The 25,377-nt window shown below is 45.2% G+C and overlaps 2 protein-coding genes across 3 annotated transcripts in view; both read left to right on the forward strand.

Moving 5' to 3' along the window:
- LOC147630250 (Major facilitator superfamily protein) overlaps positions 1–25,377 on the forward strand; it is a 143,147-nt gene that overhangs the window by 96,258 nt on the left and 21,512 nt on the right. For both annotated transcript variants that reach the window (XR_015267625.1, XM_086810095.1), the window contains exons 4-7: positions 8,525–8,783; positions 8,898–8,986; positions 9,109–9,291; positions 9,444–9,529. Coding sequence is in view for 1 of the 2 variants with exons in the window: in XM_086810095.1 (XP_086666221.1) it covers positions 8,525–8,783; positions 8,898–8,986; positions 9,109–9,291; positions 9,444–9,529 (617 nt within the window). In the remaining variant the exon portion in view is untranslated. The remainder of the gene's footprint in view (positions 1–8,524; positions 8,784–8,897; positions 8,987–9,108; positions 9,292–9,443; positions 9,530–25,377) is intronic.
- LOC147630254 (uncharacterized) lies at positions 6,702–7,990 on the forward strand. The gene is made up of 2 exons (XM_086810096.1): positions 6,702–7,611; positions 7,724–7,990. The coding sequence occupies exons 1-2, from the start codon at positions 6,815–6,817 to the stop codon at positions 7,860–7,862; spliced, it is 936 nt and encodes a 311-aa protein (XP_086666222.1). The 5' UTR covers positions 6,702–6,814; the 3' UTR covers positions 7,863–7,990.

Consider the following 25,377-nt stretch of genomic DNA (forward strand, 5'->3'; position numbering starts at 1 on the left):
TAGAGGAGTGAACACGACTTCCAGTATGCTTCAATGAATGAAAAGTGAAGTACAATAGCCACATGATAGTGACCCTAAAAGATAAGTGTTCACATGTCCGGCCATAAATGTGCCGGGTGGACCAAAACACTTATAAACTGCGTATAAGTGAAACTAACCTAAACTGGGGGAAAAAACCTCCACTAACTGAAGTAAAAAGTGCCCCAGTAATCTACTGATGATCACTAGCACTCCTCTGGGTGCATACACAGCATAAAACCCAACACCTTGAGGCTAGTTTTGTACTTGTCATGCGATGTACTTTCTTTTTCAGTTTCTATATATCCACATGCGATGTACTTTCTTTTCAGTTTCTATTTGGAGTCTGGACTCTTCAAATTTTTAATGTTTAAGACTTTAAAGTTTAATCTTGGATATTTTAAATGTTTTGTCATTTTAGTCCTAAATGCCGACATGTCATATGACGTGGCGTTCCGCGACGTTCCCGATCCGCTCCCGTTCTCGTTCCCGCTCCTGTTCCAGCATCCGATGTTCCCGGAACGTTCCTGTTCCGTGGTAACTATGGATCTCGGCCTCAGTGGCCCAAGCGACAGTGCCCCACGTAACAATACGGGTGGGAGTCCGATCCATACTGAAAGAGCGTAGGATCCTCTGTTAGACCTGCTAGGCCTTTGGGCGATCCCAAAGATAGTGACGTTGAGACTCCTTGGGGATGGCCACACCTTTGACATAACACTGGTCTGCCCCCAATGGCCAACCAAGTGCCAACTTCTAGGCTCCCATATGCCAACTGCCACATGAAAAGAGTAATCTTCCGCGGCTGAAAGCTGTCCCATAGCAACTTCCAAAAATCTCCGAGAAAAAGCGGCGGGAGGCCCCAACACTGCCAACGTGCTGTTGCTGCGTGTTAATGTAACTTGGTTGAACACAATGCTAATCAATATACTTAAATACACTAAGATTTGATGGACACTTGCGCAAATACAAGAAGTAAATTGCTGAATTGACAAGAGACACACAATGAGCCGGATCGGCCGACTCCTCCCTCAAATAAAGTATATTGATCTTAGGAGAATCAAGTACATAGTGTCATGGGCATTTCTGACCAGATTTCCACAATGCTAATCAATACACTTAAATACACTAAGATTTGATGGACACTTGCTCAAATATAAGAAGTAACTTGGTTGAACACAATGCTAATCAATACACTTAAATACACTAAGATTTGATGGACACTTGCTCAAATACAAGAAGTAAATTGCTAAATTGACAAGAGACACACAATGAGCCGGAACGGCCGACTCCTCCCTCAAATAAAGTATATTGATCTTGGGAGAATCAAGTGTATAGTGTCATGGGCATTTCTGACTAGATTTCCATACCAATGCATATGAATACAGTATTGCAAACAAGTGGTTGTCGATGTAGACTTGCAATCCACACTACCCTCTCAAGTGCCCATGTTCCCTACCATCTGCTCTCTATTGTTCCACCAACACACTTGCAATCCACACTACCCTCTCAAGTGCCCATGTTCCCTACCATCTGCTCTCTATTGTTCCACCAACACATGGTAGTAACAATGTGCAAGAGAGCACGTAAGACAAGAGAACACTACACAGGGTATGTGATCTTGTAATCCGGTTCCTCCCTCCTGCTACTTGCTTCCATATTTAAGCATTAAAGCTTACCAATTACAAGTAGAGTCGATGACAGCGGAAGTCTTCGCGATGGAAGTTCTTGGAGTGATGAGATCTTCAATTTGTTGCATTTCTTCGCGACAAAAGTCTTCAAGAGGATGAAGGGAACCTTGGGAAAGCTTCCCCTATGGTTCAACTTGAGAAAGGAGGGCTGGAATTAGGGTTTTCAACAAAAAGACCAAAAATTACAGCAATAAAGAGAGCTATTTTGTTGAATTTCAGTCATTGGGAGTGTGTAGGAGAGTGATTAGCATCCGGAAACACTCTTGGAAGCTTGAGAAACACCTTAGCAAGCTTGGAAATGGAGTGGGGAAGGAGAAAGTGCAGAAAATGTAGCCCAACAACCCTTATGAAGGAGGCGCTCATCTCTAGAGAGAGGAGGAGTGAGGTGGTGAGTTGTCTAGTGTAGGTGGCAGGCAGGTGCTTTGTGGAGAAAGCTAGAGTGGACACATGGCTGGTTACTCCCTTTGTACAAAGGGGATAAGGTGTGGGCGGTGGACATTGGGTTATGTCCACCTCGGGACATCAGTGTGGGTGAACACCGGGTTGGTCATAATTTATAAGTGAGTTTTGGTCGCCCAAAACGTAATGAAGTGTGTACACACTCACTTATAAATTAGTGCTAACTCCTAAGGCTAGGTTTATGACCAATACTTACCACCTATCACATTCCACATAACCATGTCAGCAAACAGTTTCACACGCATGGTTCGTGGACGGGCGTCCCCTTATCCAAAACTACACATTGGTCAAGCAAGCATGAAAACAGCATGCAATTTCAATTGCAAGCAAGCACATAAAGATGCTATGCAATGCAGCATTGGTATGGACAATTCCCGTTCATGAGACTATACCAAAATAGACGTGCTCCAAGCAAGTACACGAGGTACGAGACCCAATGGAGCACCAATCCACCAAGCATTTCCGGGCATGTACACGGAGGCACAAGTTCCAACGGAAAGCCAAGTCCACAGTATCACATGAGTGGCATCAATCCTCGGCATAAACAACTGCCATGGACATCAATCCAATGTAGATACATGATAAGAAAGCACGGGTGGACCAATTGGGTGGCCAAATGGTGACAGTTAAGCTCTCACGTCACCCTAAAATATCCCACGTAGAGTGTTGCATCATGGTACCCAATGTAGTAAAGCTGAGCCGATAGGAGAAAGTCATGTGGTGGTGGGAAATGATGGCTCTGATCCTACTGTGGTGATGCATTGGGCTTTGGCACGCTTTGCAAAGTGGCTCTGTCTAGTGTCACTTCTCTCGGTCGGGCTCTTGCATCAACGTGGAGGTCGGGTGTAGTGGGTGGATCTGCTCTTGGAGCTCTAGTCTGGAAGAAGTCAGTGAGAGCTCTCTGTGTTGGTCCTCGGGTGGGTGAAGGCTGCAATAAGGATTTCGTGTGTCTACGGAGCTCCAGAAAGAAGAGTCCCCCGGCATCTCTGGTTTGGGAAATCCATGATCTTGGAAAGTGGTCCAAATCGTCTTGGAAGAGGCAGTGGAACCTCCCCCTGATCTCATAGTAGACCGAGCATCGGCATATATAGTGGGCCTCTATCTCAGCGTATGTATGACAAAGCTGGCATATCGTGTCCTCTGGTATAGCTGCCCCCGGCCCATATTAGGTTGTCTCCACTCTGAACTGATGGGATGAGGTGCGGATCTGTCCAATCACACATCGCACTCCAAATGACAGATGTGTGTCCATGTAGCGCGGGTGTATGATGAAACTGTCGTGTGTCACGCAAAGAAGATGATCTTTGTAGAAGGCCATCTTCGTCCCTAGGGACTGAACGGGTGAACGCCAGGTCCTCTGAGTATCCAGTTTCACAATGTCCTTCTTGATGACCTTGTTCAGCTCTGTGCGGTTGAGAGCAAAGGAGGGGGCCTCTATGTTGTATTGAAATGGGGGAGTGCCCCCATCTGCATGCCATGTATACCGAACCAAGTGCTCACCTGTGCATACAAGCAATGTGTATCTCCGTCTAGTGCCAGCTGTCTCGAGATCTCTAGGGTGAGCCGGGGGTATCTATCTAGTGGGAGCTCCCATAATCTGTGCCAGTACGTCAATGTCTACTTTTCTGGCTCCTTGGTTCCAATCCTTGAACTCTTTCACATCTGCAGCAGTCGGATTGATCTCCGGTATCTCCGGTGCCTCTTCATGCTCACCTTCTATGTAGTCCCAGTAATCCTTTCCCATCAGGAAATTTGTCAACCTGAACCTCCAAGCATGGAAGTTGTTCTTGTCAAGCTTCTCAACAACAATCTGGTTTATGTCATCATTTGACATCTTGCCAGACACACAAATTTACCAGAAACAACACTCTGGTTTGTTCTGCACAAACTGCTGTATTTTCTGCAGCGATACTGTACTACACTTAAATGTCACAACCAGTGATCTCAATGTTCATACATACACCCAATGGCAACTGTTTGACCTCATTGCAGCACACACAATGTCTGCACAACCAATCTGTCTTCCTGCAGTTCTTAAAACAAAGTTCTGCATAGAATCGATGGCTTACCCGCAGTGCTCGAACTCGCCTGCTTTCAAAAAAAACGGAGGTCTTAATGCGCCCGAAACGCGTTTTCGGCCTGAAAAATTTAGACAGAATAGTTGCCTCATAGCTTTACTCCCGCAAAGAAAGCTCCTCAATTAGAGATCGTTTGCCAGTGCCTCTCGTAGAGCTCCCGACAAGGGTGTAGTCTCCAACACAAATAAGGAAGAGTAGATGAAGCTCTTACCCTCGTACCGCTTCGTGTGCTTCTCTTGCTTGCAGCTGATACCATGAAAAGATGTAGTGGAGAAGAGAGCTTGAGCTCTTGCAAGTGCACACACACTCACAAAACCCTAAAAGTGAACACACAAGGTGAGAGGCTGAAAATCTTCTTCTTCTTCACACAACACTCAACACACCATATACAAAGATAAGAGAGTACACACAATATGAAAAGGTACTCAACCAAATATATACTAGGGTTCTCTATAGTGTGAACCCAACTAAATGAGCTGGCGCTATAACTATGCCAGTCTCTAGAATGGCTATCACATAGCGTGTCATCCCACTGGCCGCATATCACCCATGATCTCACCAACCATGCCAGTGGTGTAAGTGTGGGGCCTATCTCCCAGGCGGGTCATCAGTGTCCACTGCCTCACTAGATGAGCTCGACATCTCAACATGCTCTAGGTGCATCCTCCTGAGATCATCATCCAAGAAAATAGGAGCTCCCTCTAAGCCTCGTAGTATGACCCTCTCCCTCATGAAGGTGACCCTCTCCGTCTCTCCTGCAAATCTCTCCTGCAAACTGTAGGATGAGGGCTCACTTGCGTGTTGAGTCTTTCCCGGCTCTCCATGCTTTGGTGAAGGGGAGAGGGTCCTTTTCTCTGTAGCCTAGCTTCATGCATAGAAGCTGTCCATCTTTCTCGTCGGGAGTGGAGTTGGGTGTCTCGGCTATACCTGTGACTCGAATGTTGAGGCGGCGGGGATGCCTCATCTTCTTCTCCTCAATGGTGGTGTGAATGTTTTGATGTTCTTCCCTTTGAGTCTCCTCCCTCACTTCTTTACGAATGTTCTTCTTCACCTCCTCAACCCATCCTAATTGCTTGGCTTCGAGTTTTCCCTCCATGTCCTTTGTGATCTCTTGGAGATCTCTTCTTGGAAGGCCTACCGGACAGGTAGACGGGCTAGCATAGCGCAAGTAGGGCAGCGATGCGGAGGGGCTAGTGGGCGGCAGTAGCGAAACAGCGGGCGGCGAATAGAGAGACGGAAAGAGAGAGATGGCGGGGTGTGTTGGGCACAACAACGAGGTGGAACAGGGGGTGATGGGCAGCGGGCGCACAGTGTGAGCGGAGGGGCTAGCGGGCGGCAGTAGCGAACAGAAATGAGAGAGTCAAAGAGAGAGAAAACCTGAGAGATTGGGACGCTGATCTTGCCATATTGTACATTTCACTTTTCATTGGATCACATGGCTGATATCTTACTATATTGGGCACATAGTAGTTGGGAAACGCGTTTCATTCCCTAAAAGAAACGTTGAAACGTTTCCGAAACGTTTCCTTCTGGGAAACACGTTTCTTTCACACGTTTTTTATAACATTTTTTTTCCCCAAAATCCAACGTCAACATCAGGCGGCGGCGAGTTGTTCGATAACATTTTCTTTGGTTTCCGTGCGCCGCCTTCCCCTCCTCGTCACCAGTGAATACGAGCACTGCCCGGCCTGCCCCAAACCTCCACGTTTTCTTCCTCGGGTCGCGTGTCTACAGCCAGGTGTGTTTTTTTAGTCAATCTTGCTTGCTAATTTCAGCCAATTTGGGGCAAGATGGAGATGCTGCAAAATGGAGGTTTTCTTCACAGAGACCTCATTAAGCCTCCAATGTTTGGCTTAGACTTTGCCCAAGGGTCTTAAGCAGCTATGTAATCCATTACATGGCTGATTTTTGTCAATTGAAGTGTTTTGAAAATTGGGGGTTTCTCTACAAGCACACTCCTTCAACAAAATGCCACGCACAAGAGATGATATGGGGACCCGTGTGATCGAATCGGCCTCCTACAAGGGTGGAGGTGCTTCCAAATGGCAGTGCAAGTATTGTAGTTTGCAGTTCGGTGGCAGCATAGACCGGGTGAAGGCCCATTTCACAGGTTTAGCGGGGAAGGGAGTAAGCTCTTGTCCACTTGTGCCGGATGCTATCAAGGCATCATTACAAGAGTGGAAGAGAGCCAAATTCTTAGGCCAAATGAAGTTACCGACAGAAAAGGAGAGGAATGAAGATGAGGAGGAAGATGTGGATGTGTCAATTACAGGGAGTACAAGTGTATCCAAGAAACAAAAGGTTTCAGAAGGCAACTTTGCACCACGGGCACAAAGGTCTCCCATCCCCATTGCCAAGGCCTTGCAAAGAGGGAGCATCAAAGCCAGTCTACAGATGCAGGCAAAGCAAGAGGCCACCCGAGAGCTGACAAAGTTCTCTACACAATGTGCTTTGTCTTTCAATATTGTGCGCACCGCACGATGGAAAAAGGCCATGAGGGCATAGGATGTGAGTGGGAGGGGTGCGGCCTTGCGCACACGGGAGCTCAAAAGGGAGAGACAAGCTGTGGAGATGGAGGTAGAGCCTCTCAAGGAAACATGGAAAAAACATGGATGCACTCCTCTATGTGATGGATGGTCGGATGTTAGAAAAAGGAATGTTTATAACATCCACGTCTCATCATGCAAGGGCACAATTTTCTTGCGTGCCTTAGATGCATCCATGGCAGGCACAGTGGTGACAGGTGAGTACATTTGGCGACACATTCGAGAGGCTGCCATGGAGTTCGGGCCACAGTATATAGTGCAGGTGATCACTGATAATGGCTCAAACTGTGTCTCCATGGGAAGGATGCTTGAGGAGGAGTTTCTTGCCATTCTTTGGACTCCATGTGCTGCTCATACCTTGGACCTCCTCATCGAGGATGTAGCAAAGATAGGTTGGGTGTCAGACATCTTTGAGACTTCTTGCATGATGGTAAAGTTTGTGACAAAGAGGCCAAAGGTGCTTGCTATGTATCGGGCACACAGTGACTTAGAGCTTCTCAAACCTTCTACCACTAGATTTGCATACACATTCATTGTGGTTGAGAGGCTGGTGAGAGTCCAACATGGACTCCTACGCACAGTGGTTTCCATGGAGTGGATGGCTTGGGATGATCATGATAGTCCCAAGGCCATTGCATTTGTACGTGTTGTCAAGAGAGACACTTGGTGGCAAGAGGCTGAAGCTCTCATAAAGGCCATTCAGCCTATTTATAGTGTTCTTCGCATCACGGACATGGAGGGTAGCACTCTGGGACTCCCTTACGAGTTCATGGATAGAATTGGTGAAGCTTTGAACAGCTGCACTGTCTTATCAGCAGAGAGGTATGCTGCATTATGCATGCACTCTTAGTCTCTTTGATTCTTCAATCTTGTATAATATCATGTTTATGAGTCATGACATTATTCTGTATACATTTCATGGCTGTTTTTTTAGGGTTCAAGACATCCGAGCCGTGTGGAACACACGATGGGATTGGTTTCATAGACCAATCCATGCATCTGCTCACATATTGCATCCTCTTTGGAGAAATGAGGAGCAATACAATAATGAGGAGCTTAGAAAACACATATGAACCATTGTTATTGCAAAGTTTGAACCATATGTGTTAGCTCGCACCCATCTAAGGTATTCTCGGGTGCCTTCAAGGCCTCTTGGACAATTTACATGCATTTAAATCTAGGGTTTAGGGTTAAGGCACATGTTCAGTGGGTGACTTTTTTCTCCCATATCACTTGTGCTCCTATTCTTCCTCTAGTGGTCTGCACTCACCTATTCTTATAAAACTTCTTAAGGTTATTTTATCATACAAGTGCAGCTGGCAAGTAAAACTATAAAAAGAGAGAAAGAAAAGACAACACTCTTATGTCCTGTCATCTTAAGGTAATCTTAACATACATGAATGGAATGGTGAGAACGTAGGAACAGATAGGCCTCACCAGCAGATACAATGAACGCCCTCTTTAGAAGAGAATTAAAAATTGGAGGCAAATGCCTGTGAAGTACACACTCAACACCCTTTGCAACGGTGGGATCAGACCTAGGTTTGTGTCTTTGCAACCAGGAGTTCAGCCATTAGGGCAAGGGCCTGTAGCCGCAATCTTCAATCCTTGACAGGTTTGAACTTACTGGATTTTGTTTATTGAATTGGTATGGTATTTGATTTGTACTTTTGGATTAGTGTTCTGCTTGGTATGAACATTAAGGCTTTAGAGATGTTGCTTGCATCTTGTGCAGTCAGGTTTCCGGCAAGAATGGATAAGTGATACCTTCTGGCTAATAAGTTTCGGGGGTTCAGTGGTTGCAATTGGAAGTGCGGGCCTTGCAAATTTTTTAGTGGCACAACAGTCTCTAGGAATTGCAGCTCCATCACTCGCAGCTGCCGTAGGGGCAGTTTTCTCAGCAATTAGTCTCCTCCTGCTGTGGGAAGAAAACTCCTTGCCCTCACATGCTAAACTTATGGGAACAATCAGAAGTTCCTTCCACATTCTCTACGGTGAGTGGTCAAGCACACTGCAATGCAGACCAAGAACACAATTAGATTGGCATATTTTAAGATTGTTCGTTTGTCAGGTAAAATAGTCCTTTTTATTGTCAATGCTGTCTGCAGATAAAAAGGTGATTGCCCTTGGATGGACCCATGCATGCCTTGACTTTGCAAGTACAGTTTTCTGGTTCCTGTGGACTCCGACTCTTGTGGTAAATGCTCTTGAAAACCTTGCATTATGTTCTGATTCAAGTTGCATGAGCTTTTTGTTGAAACTTCAAATTTTTGATGTAAAGCAGCTATGTTCCATATTGTGTTGGTGAAATGTTTGTAGGCAGATGGTCGTGGACTGCACAATGGTATGCTCTTTCCGTGTCTAATGGCCTCTGAGATGTTAGGCAGTGTCATTTCTGCTACGCTCCTGTGTGGGCCTTGGAATGTACGCCCAGAAGGTTTTCTCCGCTGGGTCTTCCTTTGTGCTGCATTTTCTTTGGTAGTGCCAGCTTATGATTATCAGGTACTTCTCTTCATTCTGATTTCTTGCATGAGTCAGGAAGATGCCTGCCTTTGACTTTTGACTAGACCAATGGCTTATGGATAATCAAGTCAGAGTTTTGAGAGTAAATATGTGACTGTGAAATACTTTTGAGTTTTACCTTGGTTTTTCAGGAGATTGGAGTGCTAGTGTCTGCATTTTGTGTCTTCCACATATGCCATGGAATTGCTTGGCCATTCCTAGCGCGTTTAAGGAGCATGTAAGTTTAATCGTTTTCTCCCTTTTCTTTTGGAATCGCTTGGCCATTCCTAGCATGTTTAAGGAGCATGTAACTTTGAATCTACATCTGTCTTGTTTTCCATATTATTTCATGTTAAGGAGCATCTAACCTTGAATCTACAAAACGTCACTCAAGATACACTCTCCCTCCTTCCTTCCTTCCCTCCCCTCTCTTGCTGAATCACCCTCCTTCAGCTTGAGATTCAGAAGCTCACTAAGGTTGAGAATTTGAACCAGGGATTCCTCCATGCTTTAGATGATGGGACCTGACAACCAAGTTCTTTCTCCGAGTGGTCTTTAGTGCAGGATGAGGTGAGTCTGGAAGTGATTCCCATGTCGATAGTTCCAATGAAATCACCATTGGAAGAAGGGCTAGAAGAGGTATAGTAGTGCCTACAGTTTTGATTGGTGGGAGGGAGTTACCTCCTCTGGTTTGTGAGTCTAATAATCAGTTCTTTGCAAATTGGAGCTGCATGTCCAGGTTACAGTGACAAGTTCTGTACAGGTGGAAGTGGAGAGAAGGTGTTACATGTCCTGTATTGATGGGATTCCTCTTGGGGCGGGTTGTAGTTGGGAGTCTAGAGAGCTTAGGGTGGCCAATGTGTATTAGAAAAGCCTAAGGGGATTGCGTAGAGACATTAATTGAATGATTAAGGTGAAAGCCCCAAAGGGCTTTACACCTTAGAGCATTAATTGGCCACCACATGGCAAGCATTTGGCAAGGGAGCGTGTGGCCTAGCACATGGAAATACCAATTACTATGGTTGGGAGGTGAAGAAGGAAGTAAGCCTTTTGATGAAATTATGATTTTTCTCTCTGATGAAATTATGATCTCTGCGTACTTGCTAATTGTTGTAATTAGGGCAGCATACCTGTTAGAGAAGATAGCAAATACAACAGTGATGAACCCACGATGTGATGCGTAAGCCAATTTTGATGATTTCTCCTAATTTGAAGCTGCTGGCAGCTTGCTTTTCCCAGGCGATGATGTTTTTTATTAAATTATTTCAGCACAAGTTGAAGCTTTTATATTCTCTTAGGCTTCATACCTTAGCTTACATATTTCTTAATAGTTTTAATACTTCAATAAAAAGTCTACTTTTATTATCCTCATTACTCGCGTCAACTTTACAGAAAAAAATGACTCATCTGGGAAGAACCCAACCAGCCCTTTGTTGCTGCATAGAAAAATACAGAACCTCCTGCAGCCAACTTTTCTGCAAAATTAGCATTTCTTCCCACTACCAAGTTTTTTAATTTGAACAAAAAATCAGGAAATACCCTGTTTTTATTTGGCTTGTTGATTTTCAACATTTTATTTCCATTTTCTTTTATGCAATAATGGCTTCTTCAAGTCAGGGAAATAGGCTCTTTGTCTGCATTAGTTAGAGGAAGAAGCATGCAGAAAGAAAGAAAGTTGTATTAACGTCTTCAAAAGGCCAAAATGACCTATGAGACCAAAAGGTTACATCATATCATCCTCGGTACAAAATAGTAATAAAGAAAGATAACAAAAATCCAGAGCTGTAAAATCTGATCTGGGTACATGAGCAGAGAGCCCTCATATCACCCTAATACATCCCTCATGGGCCGTTGTGACATGGTGCTCAAGGTGGTAAAACTGAGCCGGTGCGAGGTCCTGCAATGATGCCCGGATCTTCCTGTGGTGGTGTGGGCGAGGGCGAGGGCCATGGGGTCTAGGGCGTCGAGCTCTGCATAACTCAGTGGCTTTGTCGAGTGTCACACGTCTTGACCGAGCTCTTGCACTAGCCTGTGGTCTGGGTATGGTGGGTGGATTGGCCCTCGGAGTGCTGGTATGGAAGAAGTCGGTGAGAGCTCTCTGTGCTGGTCCTCGAGCAAGTACAATTGATCTGGATCTCACTAAGGACTTCCTGTGTCTGCGGAGCTCTAGAAAAAAAAGTCCCAGGCATCTCTGAGATCTGGGAAGTCCATGATCGTGGAAGGTGGTCTGAACCCAGCTCGGAAGAGCCAGTGGATCCTCCCCCGAATCTCATAGTATACAGGGCATCAGCATACGCAGTGATCCTCTGTCTCGGGCTCTGTGTGACAGAGCTGGCATATCCTGTCCTCTGGTGCGGCCGCCATGGGCCCGTATTTGGCAGTGTACTGGAACAGGGGAAGTGCCTCCATCTGCATACCGTGCATGCCAAACCAAGTGCCCACCTGTGCATACCAGCACTTTGTATCTCCCTCGGGTGTCAGCTGTCTCGAGGACTCCAAGGCTAGCCGGGAGTATCAATCTAGTGGAAGCTCCCATAGCCTGTGCCAATATGTCAGTGTCTGGAGTAGAGCCTCTCACTATCGGTGCAGCCCCCATCTCTGCCTATACAATCTCATGTGGCACTGATGGCTTACTCCTAATCATGTGTGATGGCTTACTCCTAATCATGTGTGAGATCATCGCCACTAGGGGCCTCTCCATCGGCTTCCACCCATCATATACCTCCTCTATATCTATCTCGGCCGGCTCTCTCCTGTGGTATACCGTCTCCTCCTGTGGTATAAGCTGGGACCCCAGATGGGGGCACCATACAGCATTGCAAGTGTAACTAGAGTATGAAATAGCCAAAGCTTCGCCCTCGGCTGCTGAAAGTGTATCTGTGAGCATTGCCTCTCTAGCGAGCCAAGGGCTGCATATCCCCTCATCAATCTAGCTTCAGCCGCCTTCCGCATCAAGAACTGAGGTCTAGCAAAAGTGATCCCAAGGTATACATATGAGGTAACATACTCCACAGGCTCTCACTGTATGTAAACTGTACTGTAGATCTACTTATCCATTGTGAGGAGGTGTTAGAGATCATGACCTTGGTCTTTCCAAGGTTCACAGTGAGGTCCCGGTCCTCGCAAAAGGCCCGTAATGCATGCCTCTGCATCCCCTCTAGTGAATCAGAAATAAGAACAATATCATTTGCATATACAAGAGGATCGTTATCGGGGCTCCTGCTAAATGTGCTCTTGGTCCTCCTTGTTTGTCTATTTAATCCGAGATCTCATCAATGTATAGACCAAATAGAGTAGGAGACAAGGGACAGCCCTGCTTCACCCCGATAGTGCTGTGTATGATCTCTGAGTCACCTCCTAGAGCCCGTGCTCTTTCTGTGATTGACTCATAGAGTGTAATGATCCCCCAAAGCATCTTTGTTGGCACTCCCATATCTTGCAATCTCCGCATCAGTCTGGCCCGTGGGACGAGATCAAAAGCTTTGTGGAAATCCACAAAGCAGCAGTATATCCGATGCCTGTGAGCTCTCATAGTGTAAAGATATGATCTAGTGTGGAATGCCCTCTCCTGAAGCCTGCCTGCCCCGATGCTCTGAGTCTCTGCTCCTCGGACCATCTACGAAGCTCATGCTCCAAAATTGAACCATAAATCTTGCCCAAGGTGTGACCAATCACGATAGTCCTGTAGTTGTTGGGGTCCATGGGGTCACTTGCTTTCAAGATGGGTACAATAGTATTTGATGACCAGTTGGCAGGGAAGCCCTCACATAGAGCCCTGTTAAACATGTGAACCAGTAAAGGGGCTAACGTGCCCCTAGCATGGGAGAACTGCTCGATGAGGAGTCCATCATGATCTTGTGCTCTCCCAGTCAGCATCCTGTCAATAGCATCTCTCACCATGCTCAGGTGAAAGAAGGAAGAGTGTGGGGGACGAGGTTCGGGTGGATGGGGGATAGGTGGCTGCTCGGGGGCATGGTAGAGAGAGGTGGCATAGGTGTGCCAGGTGCCGGGTGAAGTAATCGGAGTCGGCAGGCGATGATCTTGGAAGATCCTCCAGGCCTCCTTACAGTTCCTCCCAAGAAATAGCATGTATAGCTCTTGCCCAAGCCTGGCTAGGTAGGCTCTCTTCTTCCTCCGTGTGAGACGTCGGAAGATTACTTGCGCCTGTTGGTGAGTGGTGGATCCTAGTGCCACCTCCGGTTGTAGAAGGGATCGGGTATCACGACATTCCTCATAGTACCAGCAATTCTATGGGACCCAATGAAGAAGCTTCTTCTGGATGCTCATAAGTACCGGAGCAAATTTTTGTGGAGGAGAAATATCAACCCCAACTATCTAGCAGTGTGTCCTCTACTAATCCAAGTATACCCAAGTTCTACACCCCAAGCAACACTCAATGAGTCACTAATCCAAAAGCCAACAGATTTGTGCCAATTAATGAGTGCCCCATCTGCCAAACAAAACTCTTCCAGCACTAGGAAGGAAGGAACATAAGCATATGTGTGAGGCCTCCAAGAACATGGCTGTGTCATCAGCTAACTCAGAGTCAACCAGCTCCTCTTGACTACGAAGAGGCAACCTCAATCCAGAAATACTAGCAGTGGAGCGGAGGAAGATGCTCATGGCCTCTGCAACTATGATATATAATAATGGGACTAAAGGGCAACCCTGCTGTACTAAGCGAGAGATCTGAAACCGCTCTCCTCTATCACTGCAAGCGAGCACACTACTAGGGGCAACATGATACATGCATGAAACTCCTTTGATCCATCTCTGAGGCTAAGAGTATCCCCAAGGAAGTCCCAACCCACTCTATCATAGGCCTTCTCAAAATCCAAGAGAAGAATGGCTAAGGGTTGATTACTCGCTTTGGCCCATTCCACGGCTTCCCAAAACGAGAAAATGTTATCAAAGATGCTCCTTCCGTGTAAGAATCCATTCTGAGTATCATGAATGACATCCTACAAAATTGGTTGCAATCTAATGGTCACTGCCTTAGCAAGAATCTTGTATGCAATCCCAAGTAAGGTGATAGGTCTCCACTGGCCAATCAATGTCATATCCTTACTCTTAGGGATAAGATAGATAATTCCCTTAGTGAGAGAAGAAGGCATAGAACCTGTGTCCCACATCTCTTGGAGAGCCGGTGTGATCTCAGCCCCAATCTCGTCCCAAAAAGTAATGAAAAAAACAGGGGAGAGGCCATCCTTCCCTGGACACTTACCATGAGGTAAGGCATGAAGAGCATGATTGTACTCCTGCATAGAAAAAGGGGCATCCAGAACGTCACACATCTCCTCAGTAATCAAATGTGGCAATGCATTCCAAACCTTCCTCTGTGACTTGTGTCTCAAGTCAGAGTGAGGCTTAGCACTAAGAAGCTGGTGATAGAAATCAGTGGCAATCTGTCTAATCATAGGAGGATCTGAATGAAGAGTGCCATGTGAATCCTGCAATTGCCTGACACTATCTTTGGCATGAGATGGACCGTGAGTAGCAAAGAAATGTTTGTTGCATCTGGGTCCAAAAGGATTCTTGGGCATGGTAACAATACTCCACACGCTGCACAAGAGAGTGATGAAGCTCTACCCTAATAGTAGATAAATAATCTGCAAACCATTGAGCATGAGGATGTTTCTCGTGCTCTTTCTGTAAGGCTGCCATTCTACGTCTAAAAGCCCTTGCTAAATCCAAGGCCTCTTGCCTCTTAGAAAGGGCACATGTGCGATAAAAGTCGCTAATATCACAGAGAGCAAAGGCCAGGCTTTGCGAGGCCTGTGAGAAATCATGAGATCTCGAAATATCAAGCATGCGACGTGATAGCTCTGCATCTGAGAACAAATGATTAGGGATGCATACATGGGGTGCTGATCCATGGCGACTCGGATCTCTAATGCATAAAACCACTGGGCAATGATCTGATTTATGTTGGGGTAAAGGCATTATGCCCACCCTTTTAGTGTGTACAAGCCCATAAGTTTTATAGGACATAGTACACTTAGTACTTTTAATGTACTAAGTGCACTATGTGTACTAGAGCAAATATACATGTGTGATAGGGGAGTCACACACTCATACTTTGTGAGTTGACTTATCCCCACATCTCTCTCTCTCTCTCTCTCTCTCTCTCTCCCTTCTTCTCTGTGTGTGTCTCCCACATGAAACCCTAACTCTTTCAGCTGAGCTTCTTGAGCTCCCTTCAACTGGTATCAGAGCTGCGGTTGTGTCCGTGTGTGCGCGTGTGTGCGCTTACAGGTGTGCGTGTACAGGTCTTACTGTTGTGCTCTGTGAAGCTTTAGGTTTGGATACGATCGCGCAGCTGCAGCGGGGTCGCCGTTTGCTCCACAGGGTAGGGCCGCAGCGTTCTTCCCCTTCTCTAGCAGCAGCGGCAGCGCAGGCGTTGACACCGCCATCAGCATCCCCAGCACTACCGGCAGCGACGAGGTATTCGACGACATGAGAGGTGGTGGCGGAGGAGGGGCGCCGATGCGTCGTGGCAAACGCCCCGTTTCCGAGGTCAATCGCATCACCATGGTAGAGCGCCTAGAACAGTTCCGAGCCGGGCCCGATCAGAGGTAAAGTTGCGAGGTACTCGCCCAGACCCGGGGTGGTAACCAGGAGCTGATGGTAAGCTTTGCGGTTCGCCTCTGTGTTGTCAAGTCCAATAGATGCAAGTCTCTTGCCACAGGTAGCGTTGGACTCGTCCATCGCCAGGATACCCCGCCCACGAGACGCCACCGAATTCGCGGTCTTGATGAGCTCATCTGCATAGGCTCCCGCGCAGATGGTGAGGGGTGAATATTGCTGAGTTGCTGCAGCAAAAGAAGAGGTCGCAGGCTTCAAAGACAACGATACACAGCTCTTTTGAGAGCTCCTCTGCTACCGCCCACCTGCACGAATACAGCATCCGTACCTGCACAGCAGGATCAGCATCAGCACGACGCCCCCCCCCCCCTTTTCTGCAACAGAAATCAGAAATTTCAGAGGTATTTGCTTCAATTTTGGGATATGCATGTCCATTATCATCAATTGAGCAGGTACAGGTCCTAATGGCTCAGATTTGAGCACAATTGGCAACATTGGGTGACATTGGTCACATTCCGGGTCAATTGGCAGGAAATTGGGTGTCAACATTTGGGGCTTTTGATGTAATTGTGCCATTGGGCATTCATACATGCTGTATGATGTCAGCAATCTCACATTCGGGGCTAAATTGCAGGAAATTGGAGTGCAAATTAAAGGGCTTTTGTGCCAATTGGGTTGATTTGCATGCAGGCATTGGCATTTGATGCTTTGGGCAATGTGTTGATGCCTGTCAAGCACTCAATGTGCCAGTAAATCAAGGGGCTTTTATGCATTGGATGTATATGTGGCCAGGGGGAAGCATTGTGAAGACTCTGGATGCCTTCATGTGCATTAATGTACCATTCATGATCAGAAATTGATCTTGAATCAAAGGGCTTTTCAAGATTTTGTGCTTGTTGAGCTTGGCAAAGCAGCAGGGAAGACTTTTATGCCTTGAACCCTCAGAAATCCACTTGCAGTCAAGGGGCTTTTGCCCAATTTCTGTCCGGGACTGTTGTATGCAGTGGTGGGGACTGTCAAGGTCTGATTTTCACTCATTTGGACAGCCAAGAGAGCATTTATTGCTACTGTACTTGCTGGTACAGATTTGGTACAACTTTGTACAAGTTTTGGCATGGCTGTACATTGATTTGAGTGAGGAAAAGGCTCATTTTCAGCTGCTGTACTTGCCGGTACAGATTTGGTACATCTTTGGTGAGCACTCACTACTGTTGTACAGTATTTTGGAAGGGGAACAGAGCACATCTAAGGTGCTGTCATAAATCTGCAGCAACCAGATTTTGGTGATTTTATCACATTCAGTGGGAGGAGAGTTGCATTCGTGCTTCCGCAGTGGGAGATAAACTTTGGGAGAACAACTGTGAGCATTCTGTGTGCTTTGGTGCAGTGTTTGCACATCTTGCAGGGAGTCAGGCATTGACTGTGTCAAAGGTTGCATATTGCTATGGCAACCACAGGTGAGAGCTCTTCATTGCTTCACATCAAGAAGCTTGAAGGCTCACATAATTATGACATTTGGCAAACCCAATGCTATAATGTGTTGCTCCAGAAGAAGCAGCACAAGCCCATTAAAGAAAGGGGTGTAATGCCCGCTTCTCTTACTGTTGAAGAATGGGAAGATATGGATGAGCTGGCAAGATCCACCATCATGTTGTCTGTGTCAGACTCTTTACTTTTCAGCATACGTGAAGAGAAGACAGCTTGGGGAATGTGGCAAAGATTGCAGGACTTGTATGCCCAGCAAAGTGCCTCAAGCAAAGTGTATTGGTTGAAGAAACTCATAGGTCTTCAAATGAAGGAAGGGGCGTCTATGACAGCCCATCTAAATGAGTTTAATGGTGTTGTCAGCCAGGTCATCAATCAAAAGTTGGCAATGGACGATGAGTTCAAAGCCACCTTTCTCTTACGCACTTTGCCAGAGAGTTGGGACACATTCAGGACAACCACTAGCAATTCAAATGCTATGCTGTCATATGCAGATGTGGAGGGTGCTCTCCTTCAAGAGGAGATGAACAGGAAGAACAACTCTGTTGGAAAGTCCAATGCAATGAATGCACGTGGGAGATCCGAGCAAAGGGGTAAAAGCCAAGAACAGGGAAGGAGCAAGTCCCGCTCCAAAAAGGACTTGGAATGCCATTATTGTGGCAAGAAGAGACATTTCAAAAAGCAATGCTACAAATGGAAGAATGATCAAAAGAAAAAGGGCAAAGGCAAAGACAAAGAGTGACAGTCAGAGTACCATCCAGTTGGCAAAGAACCCTGTCTTTCATGCAAAGACGAAGCATGTGGATGTGAAGTATCACTTCATCAGAGAGGTGATAGAGAACAAGCTGATTCAGCTTGTCAAGATTCATACAGATGACAACCTGGCTGATCTGTTGACAAAGAGTTTGCCTCCAGAGCGGTTTGCTCATTGCAGACACTTGATGGGCATTGGATGAGGCCAGTTTCAGCCTTGATATGGCCTTGTATATTATCATGTACATGCTGATTTTTCTTTTCCTTCATTTAAGGGCACTTTGCCTTTAAGTGGGAGGTTGTTGGGGTAAAGGCATTATGCCCACCCTTTTAGTGTGTACAAGCCCATAAGTTTTATAGGACATAGTACACTTAGTACTTTTAATGTACTAAGTGCACTATGTGTACTAGAGCAAATATATATGTGTGATAGGGGAGTCACACACTCATACTTTGTGAGTTGACTTATCCCCACATATCTCTCTCTCTCTCTCTCTCTCCCTTCTTCTCTGTGTGTGTCTCCCACATGAAACCCTAACTCTTTCAGTTGAGCTTCTTGAGCTCCCTTCAATTTAGAGGTGCCTGCAACAAAAAAATGTGCCCCCCTCTGTCAAGCACCCAATCATCCACATAAAATTGGTCTAACCGTGCATACATACATCCTGCATCCCGTCTCCTGTTAGACCATGAATAAAGAAGAGTGGTGGTCTCCTCGAAATGTCATCCTCATGCCAACAATGGAGAGTATAAACCTCTCCCAAGACGCTCTCTCAAGAGGATGCACCGAGCCCTCATGTCCACCTCTTTTATCCGTTGGCGTCTCAACCATGTTAAAATCCCTATCAATAATCCAATGGTCAGCATGAGGCATCAACATAGTGAGAGATTTCCAAAAGACAATCCTCTCACCTCTATGGTTAGGAGCATAGAGGTTGAGAATGCCAATGTGTGTAGTACCTTGCATAAGAAGGATCCACTGCGCTCTCGAAGGCAAAATGGCACCATGTCCAATGATGTAAGGCAAGACCAAAGCTGAAACAAGGATACAGACAACACCTTTGGTACCAATAGTTGGTGACCAAAAGGTGTGTCCCGAGAGAAGCTTGCCTGATCTCTCACATTGGCTAGCATCCAGTTTATGCTCTTGCAAGAGCAATACATCCATAGGTCCACCTGTAACTGCACAATGAAGCTGAGTTTTGGCAATTTGTTTCCGCCAACGTGGAAAAAAGCCCCCAAGACCCTGGTCTAAAGGAAAATAGCCGGAGTGTGCTCAAGGATCTGAAATATCTACATGGGAGCCTACTTTTGGACCCCATGAACTTATGAAGATGCATGGAAAGATCAAGGGGTAGACTGGTATGTTTGGTAGATGGTAGTGCGACAAGTGCGACACATAACTTCTTGAATTATGCATTGGTCAAGAAGTTGAAGTTGTCCAAAATGTGAAGTGCTCTTAAGTACATAATTATGCATTGGTCAAGAAGTTGAAGTTGTCCAAAATGCGAAGTGCTCTCAAGTATGTGGTGTCTCTAGCAAAGGGCAGTGATAAGAAGGTTTGGGACACTATGATTAATGGTATCAAAGTGGAAGTGCAAGGGTATAAACAACCTTTGGACTTTCAAATTATGAATTTAGATGGGACATATGTAGTCCTAGGTAGGAATGGCTTTTCAAATTGCACCAAACTCTGCGAAGAAGTTATTAAATAACTCAATTTCTTTTGAGTTTGAAGGAAGAACGATCTAACTCCAAGGCGAACATGGTGTGCCTTGCTCACCTCTTATATGTTCGATGGAGCTAGAGCGACTAATGGACATTGGGGACAAGAGGTAATTCTTTGTGACCTTATTTCTTGTGATAATGTACTTTTCTTTTCTTTAGAAAAAAATGAAAGTTATTATGTTAATTTTTTTATTTAATTTAAAGATATTTTTCCTAAAGATTTGCATGATGGCTTGTCACCTAGTAGGAAAGTAGATCATTGTATAGATCTAATGCCTAGTTTGTGCACCTATGCTTAAAAATCTGTATAGACTTAGCAAATTAGAATAAGAGAATTGGAGAGATAGCTGACTGAATATTTAAGAAAGAGTCAAACTAGCCTAGCAAGCTGCAACTCTCCTTGGGCTTCACTAGTTTAACGGGTGAAAAAGAAGGATGATTCTATGTGAGTATGCATAGATTTCGAGCCTTAAATAAGATCACTATTAAGAATAAATACGATTCACTATTAAGTATAAATACCTCGACTTGATGAGCTCTTTGATCAACCTCAAGAAGCTAAGTATTTTTTGAAGATAGATCTTTGATCGAGGTATCACCAAGTACGCGTGAGGTTTGAGAATGTACCTAAAACGACATTTACAACTATTAGAGGGATTTCAAGTTCAAAGTTATGCCGTTTGGGTTGACTAATGCACCAGTCATATTTATGACACTAATGAATAGCATCTTGAGGTCCTACTTAGGAAAATTTGTGGTGTTCATTTTAGATGATATCTTGATCTCTAGAGCAAATCTAGGGAATATTGAACATTTGCGAAAGGTGTTTCGGATGCTTAGGGAGCATTCCCTATTTGCGCTAAGGCGTAAGTGTGACTTCTTTGCAATATATGTAACGTATCTAGGACATATTATATCCCAGGAAGGGATTTGCATGGATCCTTAGAAGATGGAAGTTATTCTAAAGTGGTTACACCCAAAGAGAATGTTGAGGAAATACAAATATTCTTGGGATTATCGAGATTATGTTGCATATTCAATAGAGATTATGCGAAGGTAGTGTGAGAAGTCATAGCAGCGCTGCACGTCCAAGCACACCTAGGCCATTGAGACGACCATGCAACACACCACCAGGAGGCAACCACCACAAGCACGACCACCCACCCCCATTGGGAATGGCAACAAACCCTCCACCAAGCTCCCATCTCCGGGTGTGCTGGCCTCCAAAAAAATACCGGCCAGGGGAGATAACTATGGCAAGATGCTACTTTAGTGTATATTTGGCTCTTTAACTTCACTTGTTTCTGCATATACAGGATATGCTCGAAATGCCTCCAATACCCTTGTGCATTTGAGCCACCCAAAGACAGAAGCGAAAGTTTCCCACGAGGACCACAAGCCGGAGCTTGGGTGCCCGGACAAAAAGTTAACTTGTGGACATTCCCAAGCGTGAAGGGGGACCAAGGGATTAAAGTATTTTAAGGTTTATAACCTTGGGTGTCCCCTAGTCATAAGTGCCCCCTAGGAAAGTTTTAATAAACTTTATGGGCCTTAGGATTTTTATGGGGAGAGGGGGCTACTCTACTTTTAGAGTACACGCCTCCCTCTCTATCACACCCCCCCACTAGCTCAGTACTTTCATAGTTTATTTCATGTTCATTTTGTCCTTTTTTTTCTGGACATCCAGAAGACATTGACAGTTGTACATTGATTTGTCTCATAGGTCGAGTTCGGCCTCTAGTAGATGTTAATACAGCTTTCTTTCTTTCTTTCTTTCTTGCTTTTTGGAAAAAGGAGAAGCGTGAGGCTGACTGCAGGGCGTGGGAGATTTCTGAAAAAGAAACGTATATAGAAGGCTGCAGGGCTGCGCCTCTCCTATGCATGCTTATTGGAAGGGACTGTAGGCGGGCAGCACAGAGTTTAAGGCTGGGAAGAACAGTACAGGCGCTTGCAGTGCTGCGCAATGAAGGCTGTGAGCAAGCTGCGCTTCTTGGCCTGATTGTTGTACAGAAGGTTCAGGCACAGACTGGACTGATTTGAAGAGGGAGTTCATACAGGCTGATTGCTGGCTGTGGTACAGAACAGAGATTCAGGACTCTTTTCTCTCTCTCTCCCTCTCTTTACTTCTTGAAGGGCTGGTTGGCTACTAGCTGCAGAGCAAACAGGCACCTACAGGTTCTCCTCTTTCTCTCTCCTCTGCTTTTGGCAAGAAGATGGTTGTCAGTTGGGAAGTGTGAATTGTGAGAAGGGAACACAAGGCTGGACAGCAAGTTCTCTCACTGTTTGTCTTTCTCCCGGCTACAAGACAAGAGGACAGGACAGTTCGGGGCTTTTCCTCGAGTCTTTTTCTCTCTTGTGGAAAGCGACATAAAGACTGTAAGTCTCTCTTTCTTTGTGAGCAAGTGGGACTGCAGGTGATGTCTTTGGAGTCTCTCTTTTCACTGGCTCAAGATTGCTCTAGAGTGGTTCTCTCTAGCCCTTTGTGAGAGGAAGGGTTTGGCAGTTCAGAGGGTGGAAACAGGACAAGAATATGGGCTGTTTTGGATGAGTTTGTGGACTGGTTTTCATGTCTGAGTTTATGGCTATGTGCATGTTTTAGTTAGATGCATATCAAGGCCTCATGGATGTGCAGATTTAGCAGATTAGAGGAGATAACAGTGTGGTGTTCTTGGGACACAAGGCTGTGAAACCTCTATGCTAAGAGGTCCTGAGGATTGGCAGATTGGACTTGCAGACATACGAGCCATGGATGGCCATGTTGTAATCATTTGAATCATTCCCATTGAAATTGAATAAAGAAATACCGAAAGGGGTGCCGAGCTTTGGGGTCAACAGGTGTCATTCTCTTTCTTGTTTTGGAGCACTATAGCTCCTGTTTATTTGATTAATTGTCTGGACTACAATTGGATTGGGTGACTGCCAGTCTACCGCACTTTGGTTTCTACCAGAGGCCGGTTTCAATGCACCACCACGAGGTGACCCCACAAGCACAACCACCACCACAGTCCCCCCTCGGGCACTGCAACAAATCCTCCACTGGGCTCCCGTCTCCCAATGTGTTGCCCTTCAAAAATACCGGCTAGGGGAGAAAACTATGATAAGGTGCTACTCTAGCCTATATATGGCTCTTCGATTTCTCATGTTTTCGTGTATGGGATAATCCAATACACCTTCCAACAATTTCATGCTCTAATTGCCTCCAACAAGTAGTTTTCCCAATTATGAATTAGATCGAAGGGAAGGGAAAAGACTTCACCTAGGAAGAAGCTCAAAGACACAACTTTGAAAAGCTTAAGTTCCTTATAGCTATGGCTCCTATGCTGAAAGTAGTAGACTCAAAAGAGAATTTTGTGGTCGAAACAGATACAAGTAATACTGTTGTATGAGCGGTCCTTTACAAAAGGGAAAACGAGTTGCTTTTGAAGGCAAGAAGTTGGATTGCTGTCACCAAAATTTTTCAACATATGAGAAGGAGCTTTTTTGGAAAAAAAAAATAGTGAAGATGTATTTTTATTAATAATAAGAAATGAGAAGGAGCTTTATGGTGTAATTCATGCATTGAAGAAGTGGCGTCATTTATATTATGGTGCAAATTATAAAATCCTCATTGATCATGAAAGTATCAAATGTATTTCTAATCAGCCAGACCTCCCATCTCCCGATTTGTTGCCCTTCAAAAATACCGGGCAGGGGGGAAAATTATGACAATGTGCTACTCTAGCCTATATATGGCTCTTTGACTTCTCATGTTTCCGTGTATGGGATAATCCAGTACACCTTCCAATAATTTCATGCTCTAATTGCCTCTAGTAGGTAGTTGTCCCAATTATGAATTAGATCGAAGGGGAAGGAAAAGACTTCACCTAGGAAGAAGCCCAAAAACACAAGTTTGAAAAGCTTAATTTACTTATAGCTATGGCTCCTGTGCTGAAAGTAGACCCAAAGGAGAATTTTGTGGTCAAAACAGATGCAAGTAATACTATTGTACAAGCAGTCCTTTACAAAAGGGAAAATTAGTTGCTTTTGAAGGCAAGAAGTTGGATTGCTCTCACCAAAATTTTTCAGTTTATGAGAAGGAGCTTTATGTTGTAATTCATGCATTGAAGAAGTGGCGTCATTTATATTATGGTGCGAATTATAAACTCCTCATTGATCATGAAAGTATCAAATGTATTTCTAATCAGCCAGACCTTTGTTGGGTCTCGGGAGCAATGGAGCCTGCAAGGTGAACACACAGACACACTCGTATAGAGAACCACGTGAAGCTGGAAAACATACTCACACAAATAATCAATGAAAAGGTGAAGTACTAGTGCTAAGGTCCTGGGGCTAAGAGCCCAATACACAAAAGTGTGTTCACACGGGAAAAAAACCCTTGCCAGCACAAGGTAAAAAATGCTCATGAGTAGGAAGTGTTCACACTTGAACTTCCCAAAGACTAGATGGCTAACAAACCCCCCCTGAAGTGAAAGATGTGAATGTAGATACGGTGTAGGAGACTACCGTGGTAGAGGTTGTTAGGTTTCAAGCTTTGCAAAAAGCTTCAAACTTCTCTCTAGAAAGTGGCTTGGTAAATCTATCTGCCACATTGGCCTGTGTAGGCACATAAGTCAAGTCAATCTCTCCACCATGGAGCCTCTCCTTGACATAATGATAATGTACCTCGATATGCATTGTGCAAGCATGAAATACGAGATTCCGAGTAATTGCCAAAGAACGTTGTTAGTGTAGATGGTGGTAGAAGACGACTGTCTAATACCAAGATCGACTAATAGACGCTGTGCAAGCATGACATACGGGATTCCGAGTAATTGCCAAAGAACTGACTATTAGTGTAGATGGTGGTAGAAGACAACTGTCTACTACCAAGATCGACTAATAGATGTCGTAGCCAAACACATTCCACAGTAGCTGTCAAGACTACCCTGTATTCAGCTTCACAGCTAGAAGTGGCCATTGTAGGCTGCTTCTTGCTAAGCCATGAAATGCATGAACCACCAAGAAGAAAACGGTTTCCACTGGTAGACACTCGTGTGTCATAGCATCCTGTCTAGTCACTGTCTGTAAAAGCAATCAAGCACAATGTAGAAGAACTGCCATAAAACAACGCAAAGTCCATGGTGCCTTAAAGATAGCGAAAGACACGCTTACATGCTTGCCAATGCTTAGTGTGCAAGGGCTATGCATGAATTTGTGTAGCTGTGAAACATCAAACTGAACATCCAGACGGGTAGTGCATAGATAAATAAGGCAACCCACAACTTGCTGATAAGTGGTGGCATCAAATGGCTCACTAGTATCCTCAAGTGAAAGTTCTAATTCTGGTTCCATAGGAGTAGAAACAGGTTTACAATCTATCATGCGGAAACGCCCAAGGAGCTGCTCAATGTATCTTTGCTGGGATAATAGGATACCCCCTTTAACAGATATAAACTGAATGCCCGAATAGTAATGCAAATGCCCCATGTCTGTGACATCAAAAGCATGCTGCAATTCAGCTTTGAAAGCTGAAAGTTTGTCCTCATCAGGACCGGTAAT

The sequence above is a fragment of the Cibotium barometz genome, chromosome 16, assembly GCF_041138505.1.
Source record: "Cibotium barometz isolate CiBa-2024 chromosome 16, ASM4113850v1, whole genome shotgun sequence".
NCBI lineage: Eukaryota > Viridiplantae > Streptophyta > Polypodiopsida > Cyatheales > Cibotiaceae > Cibotium > Cibotium barometz.

Excerpts from the sequence above, each read along its gene's own strand:
- LOC147630254 (XM_086810096.1), top strand. The coding sequence starts at position 6,815 with ATGGAGGTAGAGCCTCTCAAGGAAACATGGAAAAAACATGGATGCACT. Across the intron at positions 7,612-7,723 it reads ACTGTCTTATCAGCAGAGAG|GGTTCAAGACATCCGAGCCG; the intron begins GTATGCTGCATT and ends CTGTTTTTTTAG.